This window comes from Zootoca vivipara, chromosome 16, assembly GCF_963506605.1.
Source record: "Zootoca vivipara chromosome 16, rZooViv1.1, whole genome shotgun sequence".
NCBI lineage: Eukaryota > Metazoa > Chordata > Lepidosauria > Squamata > Lacertidae > Zootoca > Zootoca vivipara.
In genome coordinates this window covers 22,300,817-22,322,547 of record NC_083291.1, presented here as the reverse complement: position 1 = coordinate 22,322,547, position 21,731 = coordinate 22,300,817, and the positions used below count along the sequence as shown (strand labels likewise).

The 21,731-nt window shown below is 43.4% G+C and overlaps 1 protein-coding gene across 1 annotated transcript; it reads right to left on the bottom strand.

The window, feature by feature from the left end:
• Window positions 1-2,542: 2,542 nt before the first annotated feature.
• On the bottom strand, window positions 2,543-19,799 carry SMU1 (SMU1 DNA replication regulator and spliceosomal factor). Its single transcript, XM_035140896.2, has 12 exons — window positions 19,669-19,799; window positions 16,416-16,626; window positions 15,145-15,297; window positions 13,517-13,627; window positions 13,028-13,156; window positions 10,688-10,807; window positions 9,036-9,152; window positions 7,617-7,744; window positions 7,410-7,536; window positions 6,473-6,640; window positions 5,920-6,072; window positions 2,543-3,603 (listed from the first exon to the last, which is right to left on the bottom strand). The coding sequence occupies exons 1-12, from the start codon at window positions 19,692-19,694 to the stop codon at window positions 3,505-3,507; spliced, it is 1,542 nt and encodes a 513-aa protein (XP_034996787.1). The 5' UTR covers window positions 19,695-19,799; the 3' UTR covers window positions 2,543-3,504.
• Between the last annotated feature and the right edge of the window lie 1,932 nt (window positions 19,800-21,731).

Genomic DNA, 21,731 nt, shown 5'->3' with positions numbered 1-21,731 from the left:
GCTGGAAAGTAAAAGCCCCCCCCCTCCACCCCCAGCTTTAAGCTAGAATGCAGTGCAAACATGCTCTGTTAATGTTATACAGGATCTTAACATGGCTAGTGGGTGAAAGGTGTTGAAAATTCAACCTGCCTAGTGCTTATGTGTGATGAAGATCAGAATGTTCAGGCTTGGCACCTTGAACAACGGCAACCATGCAACTGAAAGCAGCTGGTCATTCTTGGACTAAAGGCAGAAAAATATATAGTATCTCCAACTTTAAATAGGAAAGGTGGACCATTTCAACTTATTAATATTTATCTTTAATTGATCCTATTAACAATATTCAAGTCCTTAGACTGCATGAGTACTAGAAAACCCCTAACTCTGACACTGAATTCAGATAGTTTTGTGTGAAGTTTCTTATCAGGGCTACCTCTACAATTAGCCATTTCAACATGTTAACTGGTTTTATAAGTAAATGGGATATAGCTTACTAAAATGGCTTTATATTCCACCTCATAGCTGGGCTTGATAACTAAGCCAGGGGCTTAATAGATTCAAGTGCCTCTTGAGACTCAGCTGTACCTAAGGTGACACTTTATGATTATTTTTAAGAATTCCATTGCAAACATCCCTATTATAAGAATGAGACCAGCACATAGTGCATCAAGCTGTACATAGAGAGCAAGTGAGCTAACGATAGCAGTCTAGTTTTTCACATCCATGACCTTATATTTGAGGTTTTGATCTATGACTTCTTTCTAGTCTCTAGTCTGGGGTTTGATTAAGCTGTATAGCAAATTATCATGGTCCTTGTGATAAGGATGAGTTAGTTTAATTGAGAATGTGACTTCTAAAAAATGCTTGCATATTGTACTTTAAACCTGAGTTTCAACCTATAGGGGGAATAAATGCTGTCCTTACTTCTAACAGTTTCATCTCTTCCTTTTTTATTACCTAAATTACCAATCAAAGCATATTAACGCAGTGGAAAATTGTGCCTTTGTGGCAATTTGTACCTATTAAAACAGCCATTTCTTGGCATTGGCCATGTGCAGGGAATGTTCAATTATGTTAACATTACAATTCATCTATTATTATAAGGGACATTATGAAATGCAGTTTTCTTTAAACAAGTTAGGCTATTTCAATTGAAGTGACAAAGTAATTTTTAAAGCATTAATATAATTGGGACAGCTCTTCTATTGACAGCATGGTAACTTTTCTTATCCTTGTAAAAAGCCTATTGTAGCACTGGTCTTGGAATGACTTGCCTGCCTCCCACCTCAACCAACTAGTTTTGTTTTACTTGTTCTAAGCAGCTTATCTGCTGAATCATATAGCCTGATGCTGTCATGATTTATCCACGGCACCTTGCTGCCCCAGGCAGTTCCCAATTAAAACGCTGAATAGCTCCTGCTTGTCACACTCTTAGTCACCTGAACATCCTCAGCAAACGTAGACAGTTAACTGGCAAAACATTTAACAGCAAGGGCATCTCTAGTAGCTCTCAAATATGGTTAGCAAGAATACTTTGTAGGGAAATAATTTTCTTGGCATTTGCACCCAATAAAAAGGAAGTTTTCCCTGTCCTCCACACTCTGGAGCACATCATAAGAAGCTGCTAGTCTTGGATAGCTCAGCTGTTAAGAGCATGGTACTGGTAACACCATGGTTACAGGTTCAGTCCCCCAGCTGCCTATTCCTGCATTGGAGGAGGTTGGACTAGATGATCCTCAGGGTTCCTTCCAACTCTATGATTCTAGGTACCACCTCCCTCATATGCAGTCTCAGGGCACTTCTGTTTTAAAATGGAAGGGTGGATAGTGATGTTGAACAAACACAACATTCCCCCAAGCCAATTCAAAACAGGCAAAAATGCCAGCCAGCATAGCTAATGGGATAAGGAATTATGGGGGTTGTAGTCCTATCTGCTCCAGAAGAGCTTGGCTGGCTGCATTTTCACAAAAACACTGCAATATTAGCATGTTTTATATCACTCTGCTGGATATATAGCAAAGCTGTACTATTTTTCTCTCTGCTGTAGAGGAATTGTATAAGAGAACCCGCTCTATGGTTCCCAACGCTTGGGAGCAAGAGCAAATAAAACATGATAGAATTGTAGAGTTGGGAGGAACCCCAAGGATCATCTAGTCCAACCCCCCCACAATACAGGAATCCTGCCCACAGCTGTCCCTGGGTGGGCAGGAGCTACCAACCTGCTGGTTAACAGCCAGGCACACTGTCCCATTGCGCCAGATATGTGCTCAATGCTTTGTTTTATAAAGGACAACCCTTGGTTAAAACTACACACAATGCAACAGTGTTACAGAGCCTCAATGTCTGTATGCATAATTAGTTCATGCAACAGATAACTGCAGGTTATCAAGTGAGGATCCTAATCACATTTCGAACGCTAAGTGGCTGCTTGCACTGCAGTGAAGTACAAAGAGACCCAACTCAAAAAAGCAACTGTCAGTGACCATTCCCAGGGATGGAAAACAGCCTTTACAGTAGAATCCCAAGTTCAAAAAGAAAAGCTAGACCCCCTACACAAGGCAGATGCTTTTGTAGTAATACTTTATTGTAGAATAGGCACACTTAAAAAATAAAGTACCACCAAACAAATGGCTCCAAATAAAAGCTACACAAGTCTAGAAATCAGAAAATTACCACTGAACAAGTTTGATCAGTCAACGTGGCTTCAGATCAAGGCCCGACACTAGCTAGATGAGGCTTATTTACTAGGACAATAAGCAAGATTGACTGAAGTTCACACATATTTTGGGACATTGCAAAAAGAAATCTATAAAACTCTTTTCTAAGCTAATCCAGACAAAGCTATATTTTAAAAGGAGAATAAAGTCAAATGTATTACCCAGAGCAGAAAAATCCACAAGAACGTTACCGGGTATTCATTTTGAAAAGTTCAGAAGATTTATCCACTACCCAGCCAAAGTTAAATGCTTTGAAACCCCATGCCTGTTAATGGACCGTATTATCTTCTTAACATGTCCATTAACACTGATGGGATTTTAAAATGCTTAGCTTTGGCAAGAAATGTGTCTGTTTTAAGTAGAATACGCCTTATTTCCGTGCTGTAAGTAAAATACAGGGATAGTTGGAACAGAACTTTGATGAAATCAATTTCACAGAAACACCAAATGTTTGCTTTTCTTCACTTTGCCTTAGCCAGAACAATATTTACATTTAACATTCATTGAATTAAAACAAACTGAATTATGGTTAATGTCCCTAAAAAGCAGCAAAAAGGAAATACATCTTAAAGGATTTTCATTTTTTTGCAGCAAAGTGCTACACCGGGGCAAGCAACTAGCAAATATTCTACTAACTGGATTTATTGCATTTATTTGCAAAAAACAAATTTATTGGGACATCTTACTATGAAATTAATATTCAGCTGAGATAACTTTTGGACCTCCTAGGAACTGAAAACCACCCCACAACACACACTGCCATTGCATTCAAGATCTCCATGCACTAGAGGGAATTTAAAAAATCAGTTTATGGTTTCCAGAGTTTCAGCAGCCCATCTTCACTATAGGTAGCAATCAAGTTCTGGTGGGGATGGTGAGCGATACCAATAACATCCTTTTCGTGAACCTGGGTATAAAAGAAAGTTAATAAATCTTTCTTAGAATTTAACTCGAAATCTGCAAGCCTGCTAGAAGATTTAAAGTTGAGATACAATAAAGTGGTAATTTAGGGTGAAGACATAAGGAGTATTAACATTATCCCAGAAATAATTTCTACATCCTGCCCAGCTCATAGTGAGGAATATATAGGCTTGATAATGTTCTTCTAAAGCAGGCTTATCAGAAGTCGTCTGCCAGGTAGTTCATATCTATACAGCTTTGCAGAAGAAAAGTATGGGATAAGCCACCTAGCAGAGATGCCGCAGAGCAGGCAGGGGTGGGGAAACTTTTTCAGTGCAAGACCTCCTCAATCCCTTCTGTACAATCTTGTGAGAGCTACATGCCAGAGGTGGCTGGAGCAAGAGGCAGAAGGAGGTAGAGAAATGAATGGAATTTTACTTTTGTGCAGTAGGCTAGTTTCTACACACATTTACATACACATCCCTCTCTCCATCTTCTACCTGGGCAAGCATCAAGTACCATCAGAGTTCAAGGATGCATTCCAGCCAAGTAAAAGCCCTCAAGGAGGATGCAAAACAGGGCTGGTGAATGGAGTTGACTAGGAAGGATGTGTGGCATGGAGAGAGTTCTGGGGCCGCATAAGAGAGGCCTCGAGGGCCGCATTCCACCCCCAGGCCTGGGATTCCCCATCCTTGCCATAGAAGAGGACGATACAGAGGTGACTAATACGGGGAATTGAGGAAAATGATATACTAGGGCTGAGGATGCAATTCAGGGGAGGAGACTAAACAGCAGTGGTGTTTAGGAAAGTGTTTGAGAAGACTTTAGAGCAGGAGTCAGGAAACATTCCCTTATGGTAATATGTCAGGGCCTGCTTGCCAGCAGAGGTGCAGCCATTCCCCTGCCCCCCCCCACTCCACCCCACAGCATAAAATGCATATAGATGGGCATTATTCAGGAAGGCAGCCACACTCTGTCTCTTACAGGAAACACATCCCAAAAATTTCAATGCAAGGTTTTCCCCAGTAGCTTGTGGTGCTAGGAAGCCTCTCTTTAATCCATTACCCCTCTCCCCCACTCAGTTGTCCTCATCCAGATTGGCCAGCCCTTGCAATTTGCATTAGAATCTCCACCCCCGCCACAATCCCCAGACCGTTGGATCAAACAGTGGATCTTGTTGCAATGCAAACTACAGCTATAGGCTGTCTTGTGTGAACTGGGATCACAGTGGAGGCAAGGGACAAAAGCCCTCCTATTCCCCCCCCCCCCCCCCCGCTAAGAGGGTACCAACAAGAACTGATGGTCAAACACCTGCAATTTGCTACATTTCCCTGCTGGCTGGGGAGGAAGAAAATCCCCCTCCCTGACAGCTGGCAAAAAACAGAGGAGTAATGGTGGGATCAAAGAGGAGAGGCTCCACAGGCCAGAAGAGATACCTCTGCAGAGTGGGGGTTCCCCGCCCCCTGATTTAAGCATTTTCACCTGCTTTTCAGTTTCTGGCTTCCTAGCCTACAGTGTACCAAGGTGGAGCCTCTGGGACAGCATGAGAGGTGTGAAGAGAGCTTCAGGCACATCGGCAAAAACTGGGTCGCCCCTGCTGCTGGTGAGATTCTCTACTGGATCTCCTCCCTCTCTGTGAGTGGAAGGAGCCCTTCCGCTTGTGGAAGCATGGTTGAGATTTGCATCACAGTAAATTAAAAGCAAGGAAATCTCCAGTTCAACTCCTCTCTGCAATGTGCTTAATAGGGACTCTCAATCCCCATCACCCACCAACAAAAATGGGGATAATAAAACCTATGTACTTAACAAGGGGTGTTGTATGGACTACTGAGACAATATTCTTGACATGCTTCGAACATTCGCAAGTAATGCTAAAGGATCATCGTTAGGATCCTTTTCTCCCCTGAATGATTAAAAAACGGGGAATGCCGCATGATCTCCATTAGCTGCAGCCAAAAAGATAGCCGACGTGAGAAAATGCTCTGCGGCCTGTCATGAATTTTGCACTACTAAATGTTATGGCAGGGGGAGATGTTTTCGGGAGCAGTTACACAGCAGCTACAGCACATGCCTCTGGCCAATGGTTTGGCCTTGGACTGAAAATACACTTGTTTTAAATGTATTACTTTATGCAAACCGTTTCTCAGTCTTTTAGCTAAGATCAAGTGTAGGGGGACTAAACCTTTCTTTGAGACAAGTTCCCTGAGATAGAAGGTCTCACCTGCTTGCGGTAACATTACAACATCCAAACTGGGATCAGGCCATACCCAGCACTTTGTAAGGTGTTTACAAAGACGCACAGGCTGCCGTCTCTGTTACTCACCGTCAATGTTCTCTCCAGCTTGCCAGTCACTGTGCTGAAACAGTACAGCACAAAGTCTTCACCCACACAGTAGATCCACTCGCCTCGTGGAGAAAGGGCACAGCAGACAAAGTCACCACCTTCCCTCTTACCAGAGCTGAAGCTTCTCACAATCTACAAAGTCAATATATATTGGCATTTAAATCAGCTGCGCATTTGTTGGGTGAGTGAATTGCTTGAAATATACCGAAGGATCCCATAGATCAAACAACACATAATTAGACCTAAGGGGAAACAGAAGCAGCATAACCCTCAGGGATCCATCCCACAATCTCTGCTTGAGCAGTGCTGAGAATGCTAATGAGAACAAGGCTTACAATTGTTACTTTTGGAGTCCACAATATCAGACTTATCAAGTCCAGAATCCTATTTAGTCACAATGACTTACAAACAGCCCCACAAATCATTTAGAAAGGGAGAAGTGAAGGAATCTGCACTAAAGAAACAGAATCTTCCCAAATCCAAGAGGATGTGTTCCCAGTCATTTCAAATCTATTGCCCTCTGATAACATACCTGCCCCTGCATGTTCATAATGACAACTGTATTTGATCTGTTACAAACAACAAAGTGTTCCGGATTCTTAGGCAGCAAAACCACACTGTTGACGGTGATGTCTGTCCCAGCTGTGCTGCCGAGTGATTTGAAAGTGTTACAACACTCTGTAGTCTTCATATTCCAAACCTGGGAAACAGAACAAAGGAGAAAAGATCAGTACAGTCATGTAATATATATATAAGCCCGGCTCCAGAGTTCTGTCACACCTTAGCAGCATGCCAAGAAATGGAATCCCAGTTCTGCAGAGTGATAGTAATGCTTCACAATACAGAGAGGACCACATCCCTTCAAAACATAGACATATAAATGTATTATCTATTTCGGAAAGTTGCTTGTTTGATATGCACGTGGACACTTCTTAAAATATAACCAAATTTGCATGGTGGTTCCTGCAATCAAGGAGGTTTTCGTTTGTGTTTTGATACAGTTGGATGCCATTATGAATCATGGTAGCAGATTAAACTTTTCAGAATTGCACTGATCTTTTGGTTTTACTAGTTTAAAGTAACGATGATGGTCTACTTTTTTATTTTAAAAAGCCAGTCCATAATTGGTGGTTAAGGTCTGGTACTGAAGGTCAAGTCTGGTATTTAAAACAAGCAAAAAAATACAACCTACTAAACAGTTGATTAATCAAATAAGTATACCGGTATACAATGCTTCCACAAAACAGTTTGGCTCCAGCTATGGAATCCCTTCAGAGAAATGCTAGTCTATAATATTTTAAGAAGCTGCAACAGTCGGAGAAGACTTGTGATACAGAAAGTATTAAATGTATGTTTTACTTCCGCAATCCAAGCTGGTGAGAATTCTCTTTACAAAAAGTGAAATGAGCAAACACTTTGGCTAACCAAGCAAAATAAACAACTACCAAAGGCCAGTAGGCTGATCTTACCTTCACAGTGCCATCCGAAGATGCGCTGATAATGTAATGCCCATCCTGTGTAAATGTGGCTTCGTTAACAAATGACGAATGACCACGGAATTCTTTGAGAGTCTTGCCAGACTTCAAGCCATGAATCCTGCCAGAGAATACAAGCTGTATCAATATCGCTCAACCAAGTAAGGCTGAATAGCAAAACTCAGCAAAAATGAAACGTACCTGATTGTCTGGTCAAAAGAGGCACTAAGAATCTGACTGCTGTCCTTTGAAAAACTCAGGCAGGTAACACCTTTGCTGTGTGCTCTTTCGAATCGCCTCAGACACTGCCCACTCTGAATCTTCCAAACCTGGGTACAGGAGAGTGAAATAGAAAACCATGTGCAATTTATTTCTGTCCCTGGAAAACCACCAACTTCAGGCTAGTTGGAATTTCTTGTTATTGACTGTTATAAAAACATGAGAAGATCCTGCTGATTTTTATTTTTCTTATAACAAGACGTGTAAAAGAATTCTGTTAATTTCAGTGTATCATTGTTTCTGTCCCTAGTTTATATACAACCCACCTATTTTAACCTCTTGTATGTTAGAACCTGCATGATTTGGATGTTTAAATTTGTTCTTACTGGGTCTGTAACTGCATAATGAAACTGTGGTCTGCAAGAGAATCACAACCAGACAGACAGACTATTGTGAACCCCACATTCTTACCCATAGAGGAAGCTGCCCCTGGCATTTTTGCATGAGTTACTGTAAAGGCCTTGCCTCCTTTCAAATCAGCGTCTGTGGAGTGAGAAGGTAAGTAATTCTGCTATGCCTCTCTGTCAGTTGTGATAAAATTGTTTGATGATTCCTGATGCAGAGAAGCAGCAGAATAACACTTTCCCTCAAGGGAGCTGTCTGTAATGTACCTTCATGAGGCACAGTTCCCTACCTACAAGCCTTCCAATCAGGAAAAAGACTGCAGAGACACTAGACCAGGGGTAGGCAAAAACTTTACCCACGGGCGGGTCCACTGTCCCTCAGACCTTGTGGCGGGCCAAAGAAGTGGCACTGGGGGGTGGAGCTGGAAGAAGAGGCGAGGGGGGCAAGTAGTCCTCCGCCCCACCTGCTGCGCTTACCTTCCCTGAGGCTGCCGCCGCCGCCACCGCTGCTGCTGCTTCTCCCACCTACAGGAGCCCCAGGGTAGTGGCGGTGGCAGGAAGATGAGCGGCGCGAAAGGGCTGGCTCCGGAGAGGGGCTGCTTAAAATGGCACTCAGCCAGCTCAGCCCAGCCCCCTTCCTCCTCTAGGCAGGGTGGGGAGAAGCCAGGAGGAGGGAGGTTAAGAGGCGCCACCGCCGCAGTGAGTGTGGGGGGGAGATGAGGGGGAATGGAATGGCGTGGGGGGGGGGGGAAATGGCGCAGCCCAAACGAACAGAATCCCCACACCGATCCACAGACAGTCATTAGGCCTGATCCGTCCCGTGGGCCTTAGTTTGCGGACCCCTGCACTAGACCAATCTTACCCTTCCTGGGTATAACAGTAAATCTTGTTTTAATTCAGAAAGAAGTAGGCCTCGGCTCTCAGAAGTTTAGGAAGCATGGCTTAAGATCACCTCTCTGGATCAGTTTTCTGTCCTCTCATTCCCCAAATTGCATACCTTGATCTTCCCATCCTGTGCTCCGGTTGCTAGCATTTCCGTATCCCTACTGAAACACATGCATAGAACCGCATCATCCATCATCATAAAGTTATCCTGAGCTTGGTACTTCAGATCCTAAATGAAGTAATGAACAAAGGATCAGTCACTGAAGGTGAAACAAGAGCCACTGGGAACAGCAATGTGTATAAGAGTCATACCAAAGGAGCCGACTTATTCATCTAAACCAGGGGTCCCCAGACTTACCGCGCAGTGGGCCGGTGCCCGCCGCGCCGACCGCGCGGTGGGCCGGAGGGCAGGGGAGTGCGCGCGCAGCGGGCCGGAGGGCGGGGGAGTGCGCGCCCGTGCGCATGCGCACACGCACACGGGCGGGGGGGAAAATCGCCGAAAATCGCTTGTGCGCATGCGTATGGGCCTCCCCCGACCCGGAAGTGCATCGGAAATGACCTCTTCTGGGTCGGGAGAGGCCCATACGCATGCGCAAAATGGATTTTCGGCGATTTTTTGCCCATTTTTCTGTCCGTCGCCGCGCCGCGCGCCGTAAGAGCGGGCGGCGGCAGCGGGCGGCGGGGGTCGTCGCGGGCCGGATTGGGAGGCCGATTGGGCCGCATCCGGCCCGGGGGCCGTAGTTTGGGGACCCCTGATCTAAACAGTACTGTCTAATGGCGCTGTGGTCTAACCACTGAGCCTCCTGGGCTTGCTGATCAGAAGGTCGACAGTTCGAATCCGTCACGGTGTCCCATTGCGCCAGACGCGGTTTAGCCATGCTGGCTACATGACCCAGAAAGCAGTCTGTGGACAAACACCGGCTCCCTTAGTTGAAGTGAGAAGAGTGCCGCAACCCCATAGTCGCTTCTGACTCGACTTAACTGTCCAGGGGTCCTTTACCTTTACCTTACTAATGTGTCTAGCAGTGGAGCTCAAAGTTAGAAGCCTTTCTTAGGTCTGCCACATGATTCTTTATAATAGAAGATGCTGGGGACAATTCTGGGACGATTCAGGCTCCAGCATCTATTAAATCAAGATTAAGTCTACCAAATCTAGCACTAGGTGTTATATGGTAAAAGCAGGAGTCCCAAAAACACTTGGTTTGGAAGCCTACATACATCTTTGTCACTTGAGACCTATATTTTCAGAACCCACCCTATTTTTTGTGATTCCATTTTTCTTGTAATTTTAAGTTTTTAATGTTTTTAGTGTTGTATTTCAAATTGCCCTGGGACCTTGAACAAGTTGCTCGATCTTGAAAATGATGTTGACAAGTGTCAAATTGGTATTGTTATAAAATTCAAATGCACTGTGCATTCAGAGTTCCCATTTACACTCCAGTTCCATTGGGGAAACTACACAAATCATAAATTTTGCTTATTTACCTGAATTTAGTACAGTAGGCCCTCAACTTACATGGGGGTTATGTTCTGGGGCTCACTCCTAATGCCAAAATCGTAGATAGTCAAAGCCCACTGGGTTCAATGGTGGGTGGGATTGCCAAAGTAATTTCCTGCAGAATCTTGCCCCCTTCCTTGATTTATTTCATTGTCTAAATCTGAATGTGCACAAGTTAAATGAGTGCACGCTAAGGGCTTTACTGTCAGAACACAAACTATGTACTGTACTGAACAATCCACTTGAAAGGACATGCGATGTTTTACCTTCCTGATTTTGCCGGTGGTGAAGTTCCATACTTCAATGAACCCATCAACAGAGCCAGTGACTAGATATTGACCATCTGGGGAAAATCGAGCACACTCCACATGAGACTTCTGGCCAAACTGTTTTAAGGGAACAAAAAGAAGGATTTCACGCAATGCCAATTTCATATACAGTGGTGCCTCGACTTACGAATTTAATCCATTCCGAAGGCACCTTCGGAAGTCGAAAAATTCGGAAGTCGAAAAATGCCATTGGAAACGCAATTTCCCATAGGAATGCATTGGAAACGAAAAAATTTGTAAGTTGAAGCAACCCTATCTAAAAATTCGTAAGTCGAAAAATCCCTATCTAAAACCGCCGTGGGTTTTTCCCCGGATGTCGAGACATTCATAAGCGCGCGCCCATTACCCCCATTCGTAAGTCGAAAAATTCAGTTGTCGAGTCATTCGTAAATAACCCTCTGACACTGAATAGGATACTATCCTAGACTAAATAATGATAAATCCTCAGCCCTCACATCACATCAAGTACTCAAACTCTGTGGATATTTTTTAAATGCCCATCTCTTTTTGAATGAGGAAAAGTATCCACAATGCTTGCAGCATACAGATGTTGTACCAATTTAATATGAAATATATATGAAAGCGTAATTGGTGTTCACTTCCAGAAACTGAACTACAATAGGTTGGATAGAGCTCCCGCTGGAGAAATGGAGCAGAGAGGTCATTTTTCCCAATTCCTTCTTCTCCCTGCAGTGCCCTGAAAAGCTGCTCTGAGAGTAGGAACAAGTAAGAGGTAGTGTGAGAGAATTGGGGGAAGATTGTCTGACCCCCTTTCTCTAGCAGGAAGCCTCTGCTGGATCTCGGGGGGCTGGAGCTTGGTGCTAGCAGAGGGGCAAATCTGGATTGAACCCAATTACTATGTATATGCTTTGGTTCATGGCTTTCAACCTAGCCAAAGAAAAAGTTACTTTCATCATAAAAAATCTATTTTATATTCTCCTTCTACAGGTGGATGGAAGGAATCAATCACCACTGGATGCCATTTTGAGCAAGAAACATAACATACCCCCTTAGCATTCTTGTGTACATGTCTGGTATGCAAGTGAGTCAAAAATGCATCTTTAATTTAGCTTAATCTAATCATTTTAGTTTAATGATCTGATTTATATCCTGTCTTTCCTCTCGAAGTAGCCCAGGGAAGCAAACACAGTCACACAAAAAAAAGCATTCTGAAACAGTTAAAACATTCTAAAAACAGGTAGGTAGCCGTGTTGGTCTGACGCAGTCTAAATTGTCCAGTAACACAGAACCTTAGAGACCAACTAAGTCTGTTCTTGGTATAAGCTTTCGTGTGCATGTATCTGAAGAAGTGTGCATGCACACAAAAGCTTATACTAAGAACAAACTTAATTGGTCTCTAAGGTGCTACTGGACTATATATATATACACACACACATATTCCAAAAACAGTTTCAGTTAAAATGATTATTTCATCCAGTGATCTCAGTTGATTTCTAGTCCAATATCAGCTACAAATATAACAATGAGAAAGGCTACAAATGTGTTCATCAACTTGCTTGTGTGTTTAAATATAGCAGGTATTCAAACAAAGAACTCAGCTACATTAGGTTTTTTAAAAAGCGTTTAAAATGCATTATAACACTGTCAGCAGATGGCAATGTAGAGATCCGTCTTTGGCAACGTGATTTCCCGTTATGAGGTTTACAACGTGTTTTCCTGAAACATGTTTTTTTGAATGTGTCTAGATCCAGCCCAAGTTCAATATGACTCAAAAGCCAGATGAAAAGATACATCTATTTTGCATTTCATGCAACAGAATCTGCAAGATATATATATATAAATTGGCATCAATGAGAGAAAATGTGCTTTTCAGAGCTTACGGGCATGCAAGGAGGATTTCAAAACTGGTACTATTACTAATGACTAAAATGTAGGGGATTGAAAGTCAAGAGCTGTCAGCAATCTTGAATGTAACTGCAAGAAGCTCCTGCAGCCCATCGGAAGCCGCAGAAGCACCTTTGGACGTTCGGCTTCCAAAAAACAGTTCACAAACCAGAACAGCCACTTCCGGGTTTGCGGCATTCGGGAGCCAAAACATTCGAGAACTAAGCTGTTTGAAAACCAAGGTACTGTATCCTTGATATGTTATTTAAATGAACTCCAGGCTTGTGCCCCGGGGAAGTCACTTCGGTGCTGCTAAGGCGGTGGTTTGACTTCACCCCTGGAGACGCACTCCATTGTCTCTTGAGACAGATGGATGCCAACAATTCTAGAAGAACCCGTCCCATTCCTCGCAAGTGGTAATTAGGGACTCACCTTAATATGCCTACTCAGTTGTGTGGGGAACTTTTCCTCTTCAACATCTTTGACAGCTGCTTTGCCTCGGAACAAATCAATTGTCATACCAGGAGGAAGGAGTCCTTGATGCTGTTGCCATTTCAGTGCCTGAGAAATCAGAGGATTAAAGCACAGATCTTGGTAACTTTTAAAATGATAATCCTTACATTGATATTCCTAACATTGGGAAGTTGCATCTCAAACGTCAGCTGTGACCTTTCCTTAGTGGTAAGAACTTGACTATGATCACCCACCTACACTGCAGAAGGGTCTGTGAACATAGATTTGTTATGGAGGCTGTTTTATTCAATCCGTCCCATGAAAAGAATCATTTGAAATGTGAAGTGGAAGGCTGTGGTTTTACGATAACAAAATGTATTTAATTGTATACCTTTCAGCAGTTCATGAATAAGGAATCTCTATTTTCAGTTTCATACAAGGTAAGTCTCAGTAGAGGGGGGGAAATACCTGTCCCAGCAATGCCATAAGACGAGATGGAGGCACAACACTGACTTCACCAGCCAAGGCTTGGGCAATAGCAGCTCTCCGCTTCTCTTTGCTGCTCCCATCTGGGTATGCCTAGCGTAGAACAAGGTAATACCTCAGTTTAGTTTTCAGGGCTTGAAGGAACTTGGTAGGAGCAACTGTTCTAAAAAAAGGTAAGACCCTTCCCAGTTTGAATGAAGTAAAACTACTTATCCAATAGCTATCAATCTGTTTTGCTCATTAAGGCAAAGCAGAGATTTGTGCTGCTTCCATCTCCCATAAACTTAGACCAGAAAAGCAGGGAGTGGAAGGCATCATTTGGAGCACAGCAAACAAAAGGGAAGAATGTTTCCACAAGTCCACAACCCACCAATAATAATAATAATAATAATAATAATAATAATAATAATAATAAATTAATTAATAATTTATTATTTATATCCCACCCATCTGGCTGGGTTCCCCCAGCCACTCTGGGCAGCTTCCAGCAGAGTATTAAAATACAATGATTTATTCAATATTAAAAGTTTCCCTAAACAAGGCTGCCTTCAGATGTCTTCTAAAAGTCCAATAGTTGTTTATTTCTTTGACATCTGATGGGAGGGTGTTCCACAGGGCGGGCGCCACTACTGAGAAGGCCCTCTGTCTGGTTCCCTGAAACTTTGCAGTGAGGGAACCGCCAGAAGGCCCTCGGCACTGGATCTCAGTGTCCGGGCAGAATGATGGGGGTGGAGACGCTCCTTCAGGTATACTGGGCCGAGGCCGTTTAGGGCTTTCAAGGTCAGCACCAACACTTTGAATTGTGCTCAGAAACGTACTGGGAGCCAATGTAGGTCTTTCAGGACTGGTGTTATGTGGTCTTGGTGGCCACTCCCAGTCACCAGTCTAGCTGCCGCATTCTGGATTGGTTGTAGTTTCTGAGTCACCTTCAAAGGCAGCCCCATGTAGAGTGCATTGCAGTAGTCCAAGCGGGAGATAACCAGAGCATGCACCACTCTGGCGAGACAGTCCACGGGCAGGTAGGGTCTCAGCCTGCGTACCAAATGGAGCTGGTAGACAGCTGACAGCTGTGAGTCCAAAATGACTCCCAGGCTGTGCGCCTGGTCCTTCAGAGGCACAGTTACCCCATTCAGGACCAGGGAGTCCCCTACACCCGCCCACCCTGTCCCCTAGAAACAGTACTTCTGTCTTGTCAGGATTCAACCTCAATCTGTTAGCTGCCATCCATCCTCCAACTGCCTCCAGACACTCACACAGGACCTTCACCCTCTTCACTGGTTCCGATTTAAAAGAGAGGTAGAGAAACCCCAAATGAAGCCTGATGGTACCAACCCAACACTCGCATGCCACTTAAACAAAAAAGGAAATTGCTGGGAACATTAGGCATCACTTCTGATGGAATTCCTAATCCATATGAACATCCTAAAATTGGAGGGGGCCTTGGAGGCTAACTAGTCTAATGCCCTGCTCACTGCAGGCAACCAAGAGCTACAGCATTCGCAGCAGATGGCTGTCCAGTCTCTGTCCAAAGACTTTCAATGAGGGAGAGCCGGGAGAGCCCACTATATAACACACATATAAAGATAGATTTTTGATTAGTATAGGTATACCTCACGAGGATCAAAATAGGACCTGGCCAAAAGGTTTTCAAGGTGGATGTAACGCTCTGGCTGGGTCTGTTTTAGCATGATCATCGGGTCAGTTTGTCTCAGGAGAGACCTGGCAGCCCCCAATTCACGAAGCTCTATCAACTCCAAAACTACCTGAAACATCAGAAGAAAAATAGCATTAGTAAACAGCATTAGCGTATTCAGTGTAAGAGCAAGCCACACAAACAGAAGATCAAAGTTTCAGGCAGCTTAAATGAGCCAGTCTGGTGTAGTGGTTAAGAGCGGTAGACTCGTAATCTGGTGAACCGGGTTCGCGTCTCCGCTCCTCCACATGCAGCTGCTGGGTGACCTTGGGCTAGTCACACTTCTCTGAAGTCTCTCAGCCCCACTCACCTCACAGAGTGTTTGTTGTGGGGGAGGAAGGGAAAGGAGATTGTTAGCCGCTTTGAGACTCCTTTGGGTAGTGATAAAGCGGGATATCAAATCCAAACTCTTCTTAAGTACAGCATGATGCAGGTTTCGGAAATGGAGAAGTGAACGCTGCAGTTCAGAGAACCTAAATCCATATCTTGCTCAGCTGGCCTTTATTATGACAATAATTATTCAACTGATACTAGGAGAGTCAACCCTAAACCCCACCTGAATACATCAAGCACCCGATTAATACGCTTCCAGCATCCTAGTCTCACTTTATGAGACTCCATTTATGATATGAGGCTAGTTTTTTGAATTACAGGCAAGAGTACAGATACCTTCCCTTCACCACAGGCACCAACGACACTGATGTGGAAACAACAGAATTTGAAGCTATAATATTCTCATCAGCATGTGATGATAGGAATCAGTTCTAGATATACTCTTCATCTACGGTTTGGTTGGTATTTAGTAGAAGCAGAAATAGTACCCTTATGAGCCACCATACCTCTAGAAGACAGGTGAATAATTATTTATTCTGACAGCCTTTTAAAAACTGAGAATCTAACAGCATTTTAATGCCACTGTTATTTTTCAATACATGTATTTTAAATGCTTAACTTTTTAATGAACTTGCGGTGTATTTCCTTGCGAAATATATTAGTGTAAAAAAAAAGTAAACATCAGAAAAATTTGGTCCAACTGTCCTCAGACCTAATAGGAACCCATTACATCTTCACAGAGATAACACTATAAATGCAAAGCTACAGAGAAAAAGAGACAAACCATTTATTTTCTGGTGAATGATAAAGGTGCTATCAGACATGAACAAATATTACTGCAGAAAGCATGCTTACCTGCTCATACAGATCAATAAGGGTTTTATCTGGTAGTTTTAATGACTGTATTGCCTGCAGCACTGTGTCCCAATGGCCACTGTTAATATCTGCAACAAAACTCTCAATGCTGTCCACTGTGTTCAGTGACACGGTGGTCTCTTCCTGTAGAGTGGCCAAGGCACGGTGCAAACTGTTCTCCTTCAGGTACTGCATAATCAGTCGGATAACACTGAGCAAAATAAACAGGAGGAGCAATTAATTTTGTGTGTGTATGCAGTTCGCTAGAGCATATACAGAGCAATGAGGGGAGATATACAGCAGCCAATGCATAAGCAATCCATTTCCCCAAACTTATCAGATCCTGTTTCAAAGCTAAGAGGTGCACTCAGGACTTAGAAGACCCCACAATGATCACCATGGGGAAAATTATGGAATGAGAATGGGAGATTTACAGCTTGCGACGCCATAAAGGAAAATTTTCTAAAGATGTTTTCTAGATGGTACATAACACCTAGCAAAATATTCAAAATGTATAAAAACAAAATCCAAAATGTGTTGGGTGGTGTAATAAAGCAGAGGGGATGCTGCTACACATGTGGTGGACCTGTAATAAAATTAAGAGCTTCTGGGATATGATATATGAAGAGCTGAAGAAAACATTTAAACAAACCTTTATTAAAAAAAAAACAACACCAGAAACTTTCCTGCTAGGCATATTAGACTCCGACATTGCAAGTGAAAATAAGAGAATATTCCTGTGTGCAACATCGGGAGCAAGAATCTTAATTGCAAAAAATTGGGGAAAAAGAGATAGTACCAACAAAAAAAGAGTGGCAAGATAAATTATTTGATTACCTTGAATTGGCCAAAATGACGGATACAATTAGGGGACAATCTAAACAAAAATTCCAAAAAGAATGGGGGAAATATAGAGATTATCTAAAAAAGCAGTGTCCTAAAATCAATACCTGGACTTGCTTTGAGTATTTTTTGCAAAACAAAATATGGTGTAAAAGTATAAAATATAGAGAAAAGTAGGGAAAAGGAAATAAGAAACAGTTTACCAAATATGGAATTAGACCTGTGTTGAGCATGAAGGTAGTCAATTAGAAAAGAATAAGAATTGAAATATGGATATGCGTTTATTATATATGTATTTGTAAAATGTATATGTATTTGTAAAAAGCTCAACAACTTTGGGAAATTTTTTTGTTGCGGCCCCCCAAAATAGGGGTTGTCTTTAGGGAAGCTTTTAATGTTTGATGGATTTCTCTATTTTAATGTTTTGTTGGAAGCCGCCCAGAGTGGCTGGGGGAACCCGGCCAGATGGGCGGGGTATAAATAAATTATTATTATTATTATTATTATTATTATTATTATTATTATTATTATTATTATTATACTTGGGGGTGTTATACACGGGGGGGGGGGAATAGGGTATACATAATAGTTCCAGTAACTGATGACCATGTTGGAAACATAACTAAGAACAAAACCTACCTCAAATTTCACCTAAATTTACAACTGTAATACCAAGAATGTTCCCCCAAGTGTCCTCAATAAGGGATGTGTTGTAGAGTTATGCACTTGCCCCTGCTGGTTTCAACCCCACCCGCCGCCAGGATGTCTTCCCACACAGACTGCCCACCAGGCAATGAGACCCTAAACCAGCGGTTCTCAAAAACTGTGCTGTGTGGCAGGAGAGGTGGCCATTACTAAATAGCTGTGTTTTATAACATAGAACAGTGATAGCTGTTTCTTTTCGTTTTCCTGTGTATTTCTTATTGATAAAAAACCCAGCGTGGCATGAGCAAATTCTGAAAGTGTAGCCCAGAGGGAAAAAAGTGTGAGAAGGGGGGGGGGACAGCCCAGCTCCTGCTTTTTGAGCATACACATCACCTGTAACATATACCCCTTTATAGCGAGCAGACAGATAGAGGCACGTGGAAGTTTTCAAAATCAGGCATGTGGCCCGATTTCGAGCGCCAAGGGTTTATCACCACCCACAAAACGACACACATGCAGTATATCACTTTGGGGGAGAGTGAAGCCATAGAACTGTAGAGTTGAAGGGGCCACAGTAAAAAAAAAAAGCTAAAGGACCTCTAGACAGTTAAGCCAGTCAAAGGCAACAAAGGTAAAGGACCCCTGGACAGTTAAGCCAGTCAAAGGCGACTATGGGACGCGGGTGGTGCTGTGGGTTAAACCACAGAGCCTAGGGCTTGCCGATCAGAAGGTCGGTGGTTCGAATCCCCGCGACGGGGTGAGCTCCCGTTGCTCGGTCCCAGCTCCTGCCAACCTAGCAGTTCGAAAGCACGTCAAAGTGCAAGTAGATAAATAGGTAAACAGCATTTCCGTGTGCTGCTCTGGTTCGCCAGAAGCGGCCTTGTCATGCTGGCCACATGACCTGGAAGCTGTACGCCGGCTCCCTCAGCCAATAAAGTGAGAGGAGCGTCGCAACCTCAGAGCCGGCCACGACTGGACCTAATGGTCAGGGGTCCCTTTACCTTTTTACTGGTGTACTTTCGAACTGCTAGGTTGGCAGAAGCTGGGACAGAGCAACGGGAGCTCACCCCGTTGCGGGGATTCAAACCGCTGACCGATTGGCAAGCCCAAGGGGCTCAGTGGTTTAGACAGGGCCGGATTTAGGTTTGATGAGGCCCTAAGCTACTGAAGGTAATGGGGCCCTTTATATGTCCAGTTGTCCTTTGTCAACGACATATTGTCGCTATTTTTTGTGTTGAATATATGCTATATGTTAATTTATGGACCTAATAGGTATCTAAAGCCATTTGCACATAACAAAATATGTATTTTATCAAAGTAATTGTTGAACTGATATACAATTAAGAAGTATATTAATAGTGGGATTTTTTCCGGGGGGTGGGCAAGAGAGTGGGGCCCTAAACTATAGCTTGTTTAGCTTATACGTAAATCCGGCACTGGGGTTAGACCATAGCGGCACCCGCGTCCCTAAGAGACCACGAGGGTCATCTAGTCCAACCCCATGCAGTACTGTGTGTGTGGCCTCAGCGCAAACGCACCCGCAAGTACCAGCAACTGCAACAAGGCTACGAAGAAGGTCCCTCGGCAACCCGGGAGCGGGGGATGTTTTAAGCTGGCACCGACTGGCACGAGCAAGAAATGGATCTGCCAGGAGAGGACAAAGGCACGAGCGCGGAGCACGGAAGGGGCCTGGCGGCAAAGGGAACAAGAGCAACCCAGCAACCCCGCCTGCTCCCCGCTCCCCGAGCCCAGTCAGGGAACTTACTCCGAAGACTCGATTTCGATCGACATGATGAACTAACTGCCCGTCGCCACCCGGAGAACTCCAAACCCAGGCGCACAGCAACAAGCCGCCACTTCCGCCCAGCCACCTCCGCTGCACACATCCGCTTCCGCGGTCATTCCCCTCATACGACCCGCATAGACTTATGACTGTAGACTCCCGAGGTTTATTGAATTCCGGGTTCCTTTACACTCCCCCCCCTCTGCGTCACACTTTCAGAATGAAAATTTGCTCGCACCACACCGATTCCCCCCCCCCCCATCGGTAATAAATACATTGGAAAACGCAACTAGGATTGTTGTCAGTACCACTCGATGCCCTTGCTCTCGTTCTGAAAAGATGCCAATCCACATTCTGCAATAAAAAAAAAAAAGTTCTGGTACTATGCTACAGTGAAATGTTTTAGATATTTGTTTGATTGCCCTTGAATCTTCCCGCCACACTTGCTATCCTCTTCTGCCACACCAGTGTGGGGGCATCACGCTACCACGTACCACCCCCACCCCGCACACCTCCAGAGTGGAAATAAGAAATACGCGTTGAATTCAATCAATGGAAATTGCTTTCGAGCTTTTATGTATAGGAACCCATCTCCAGACAATAAAGGGAAATTTCAGCATGGAACTGCTCGGTTATATTTCGGTTCAGATTAGAGGCAACCGTTTCCATCCTCTCTCATCACAGACGTTAACTTAATCAGTACTTATGATATTATGTTGTCGCAAACTGCTGCTGCTGAAAACAAGAAAAAAGCTTTCCGCAGAGTCCGTTTCATCCGATGAGGTGAAATCCTACATTGAGAGGAAATATACACACGCACAGCTGTGGTGGGGGTCGGAATGTAGAAGAGTTAATAATAATAATAATAATAATAATAATAATAATAATAATAATAATAATAATTTATTTATACCCCGCCCGTCTTCTCTAAAGGATTACTGTGCTCGTTTTGCAATCATTTAAGGTCTAAAAATTGATATATTACAGACTGTACTTTGTAAATTCCATTGTCATTTGACCCCAACATTATTTTTTTATTTGCACCCACGTGTAACTTCATGCAACTGATGCAGTCCCTTCCAAGCTCTACAATTCTATGATTCTGTTATTCCAAGTGAACTCTGATTCACGAAAGAGTATGCTGCAATAACGTGGCCAGTCTTTCAGGTGCCACAAGACTGTTATTTTTGCTAAGACCACTACATCTCCTCTCTCCTTCTGAAAATTGTGACTCTTCCGTTTTCCTATTTCTACGTTACGTATTAGAATCAACGCAAACAATGCGACGCGCCTCTTTTTGCGGTCACGTGACGGATTCTATATGCGACGCTCTCCCGCAGTCGCCGCGTTCTTGTACGTCACGAGACGAAGGTTGCTGTTTCCACGAGTTCTCTCTAGGCAACAGTCACTTCAGCTGCACCCGATTGGACCATCTCTTAGTGACGTCACAGAGCATATCTGCGCTTTACTTTCTCGCCCACCAAATCTAAATTAGATTCTAATCCGTGTGATTTTGGAAGCAAATCCTTGCCTGTTCAGAAATCGTACCATAATTTGTCAGCAAATTAGCTTTCTGAGTGATTTCCCTTAAGAAACAACATTCTAAAAGGCAACCTCAAATTTTGCATGAATGTGGCTACTACTATCTACTGTCCTACATTTTCTGCCCAGTTGATGCAGCAAACGAATTTGTCAGGCTGAGGTGGCAACCAAAATTGCACTTTAAGCAATGTATGGGATGTTTGCAATTTGGTTCTTAAGGCTGTCGTCTAATAGACCCTTAAATCAGACATAATCATCCGGAACTGCAGGAGTCCCCACCAGATTTCAGAACATACAGAAAGCCTGAGAATTTAATTGAAAAATATGTTTTAATTAATGTTTGTAAAAAACAACAACAACAGAAGCTTTATTTTTGGGAATTACAGTATAGGAACAGAACTACCCAAACTGTGTAGAAATTCATTCATGCATGCGACAGCAGCAGCAAGAATGTTACTTGCCCAAAAATGGAAAGAATAAGTCCCGGCAAAAGACGAATGGAT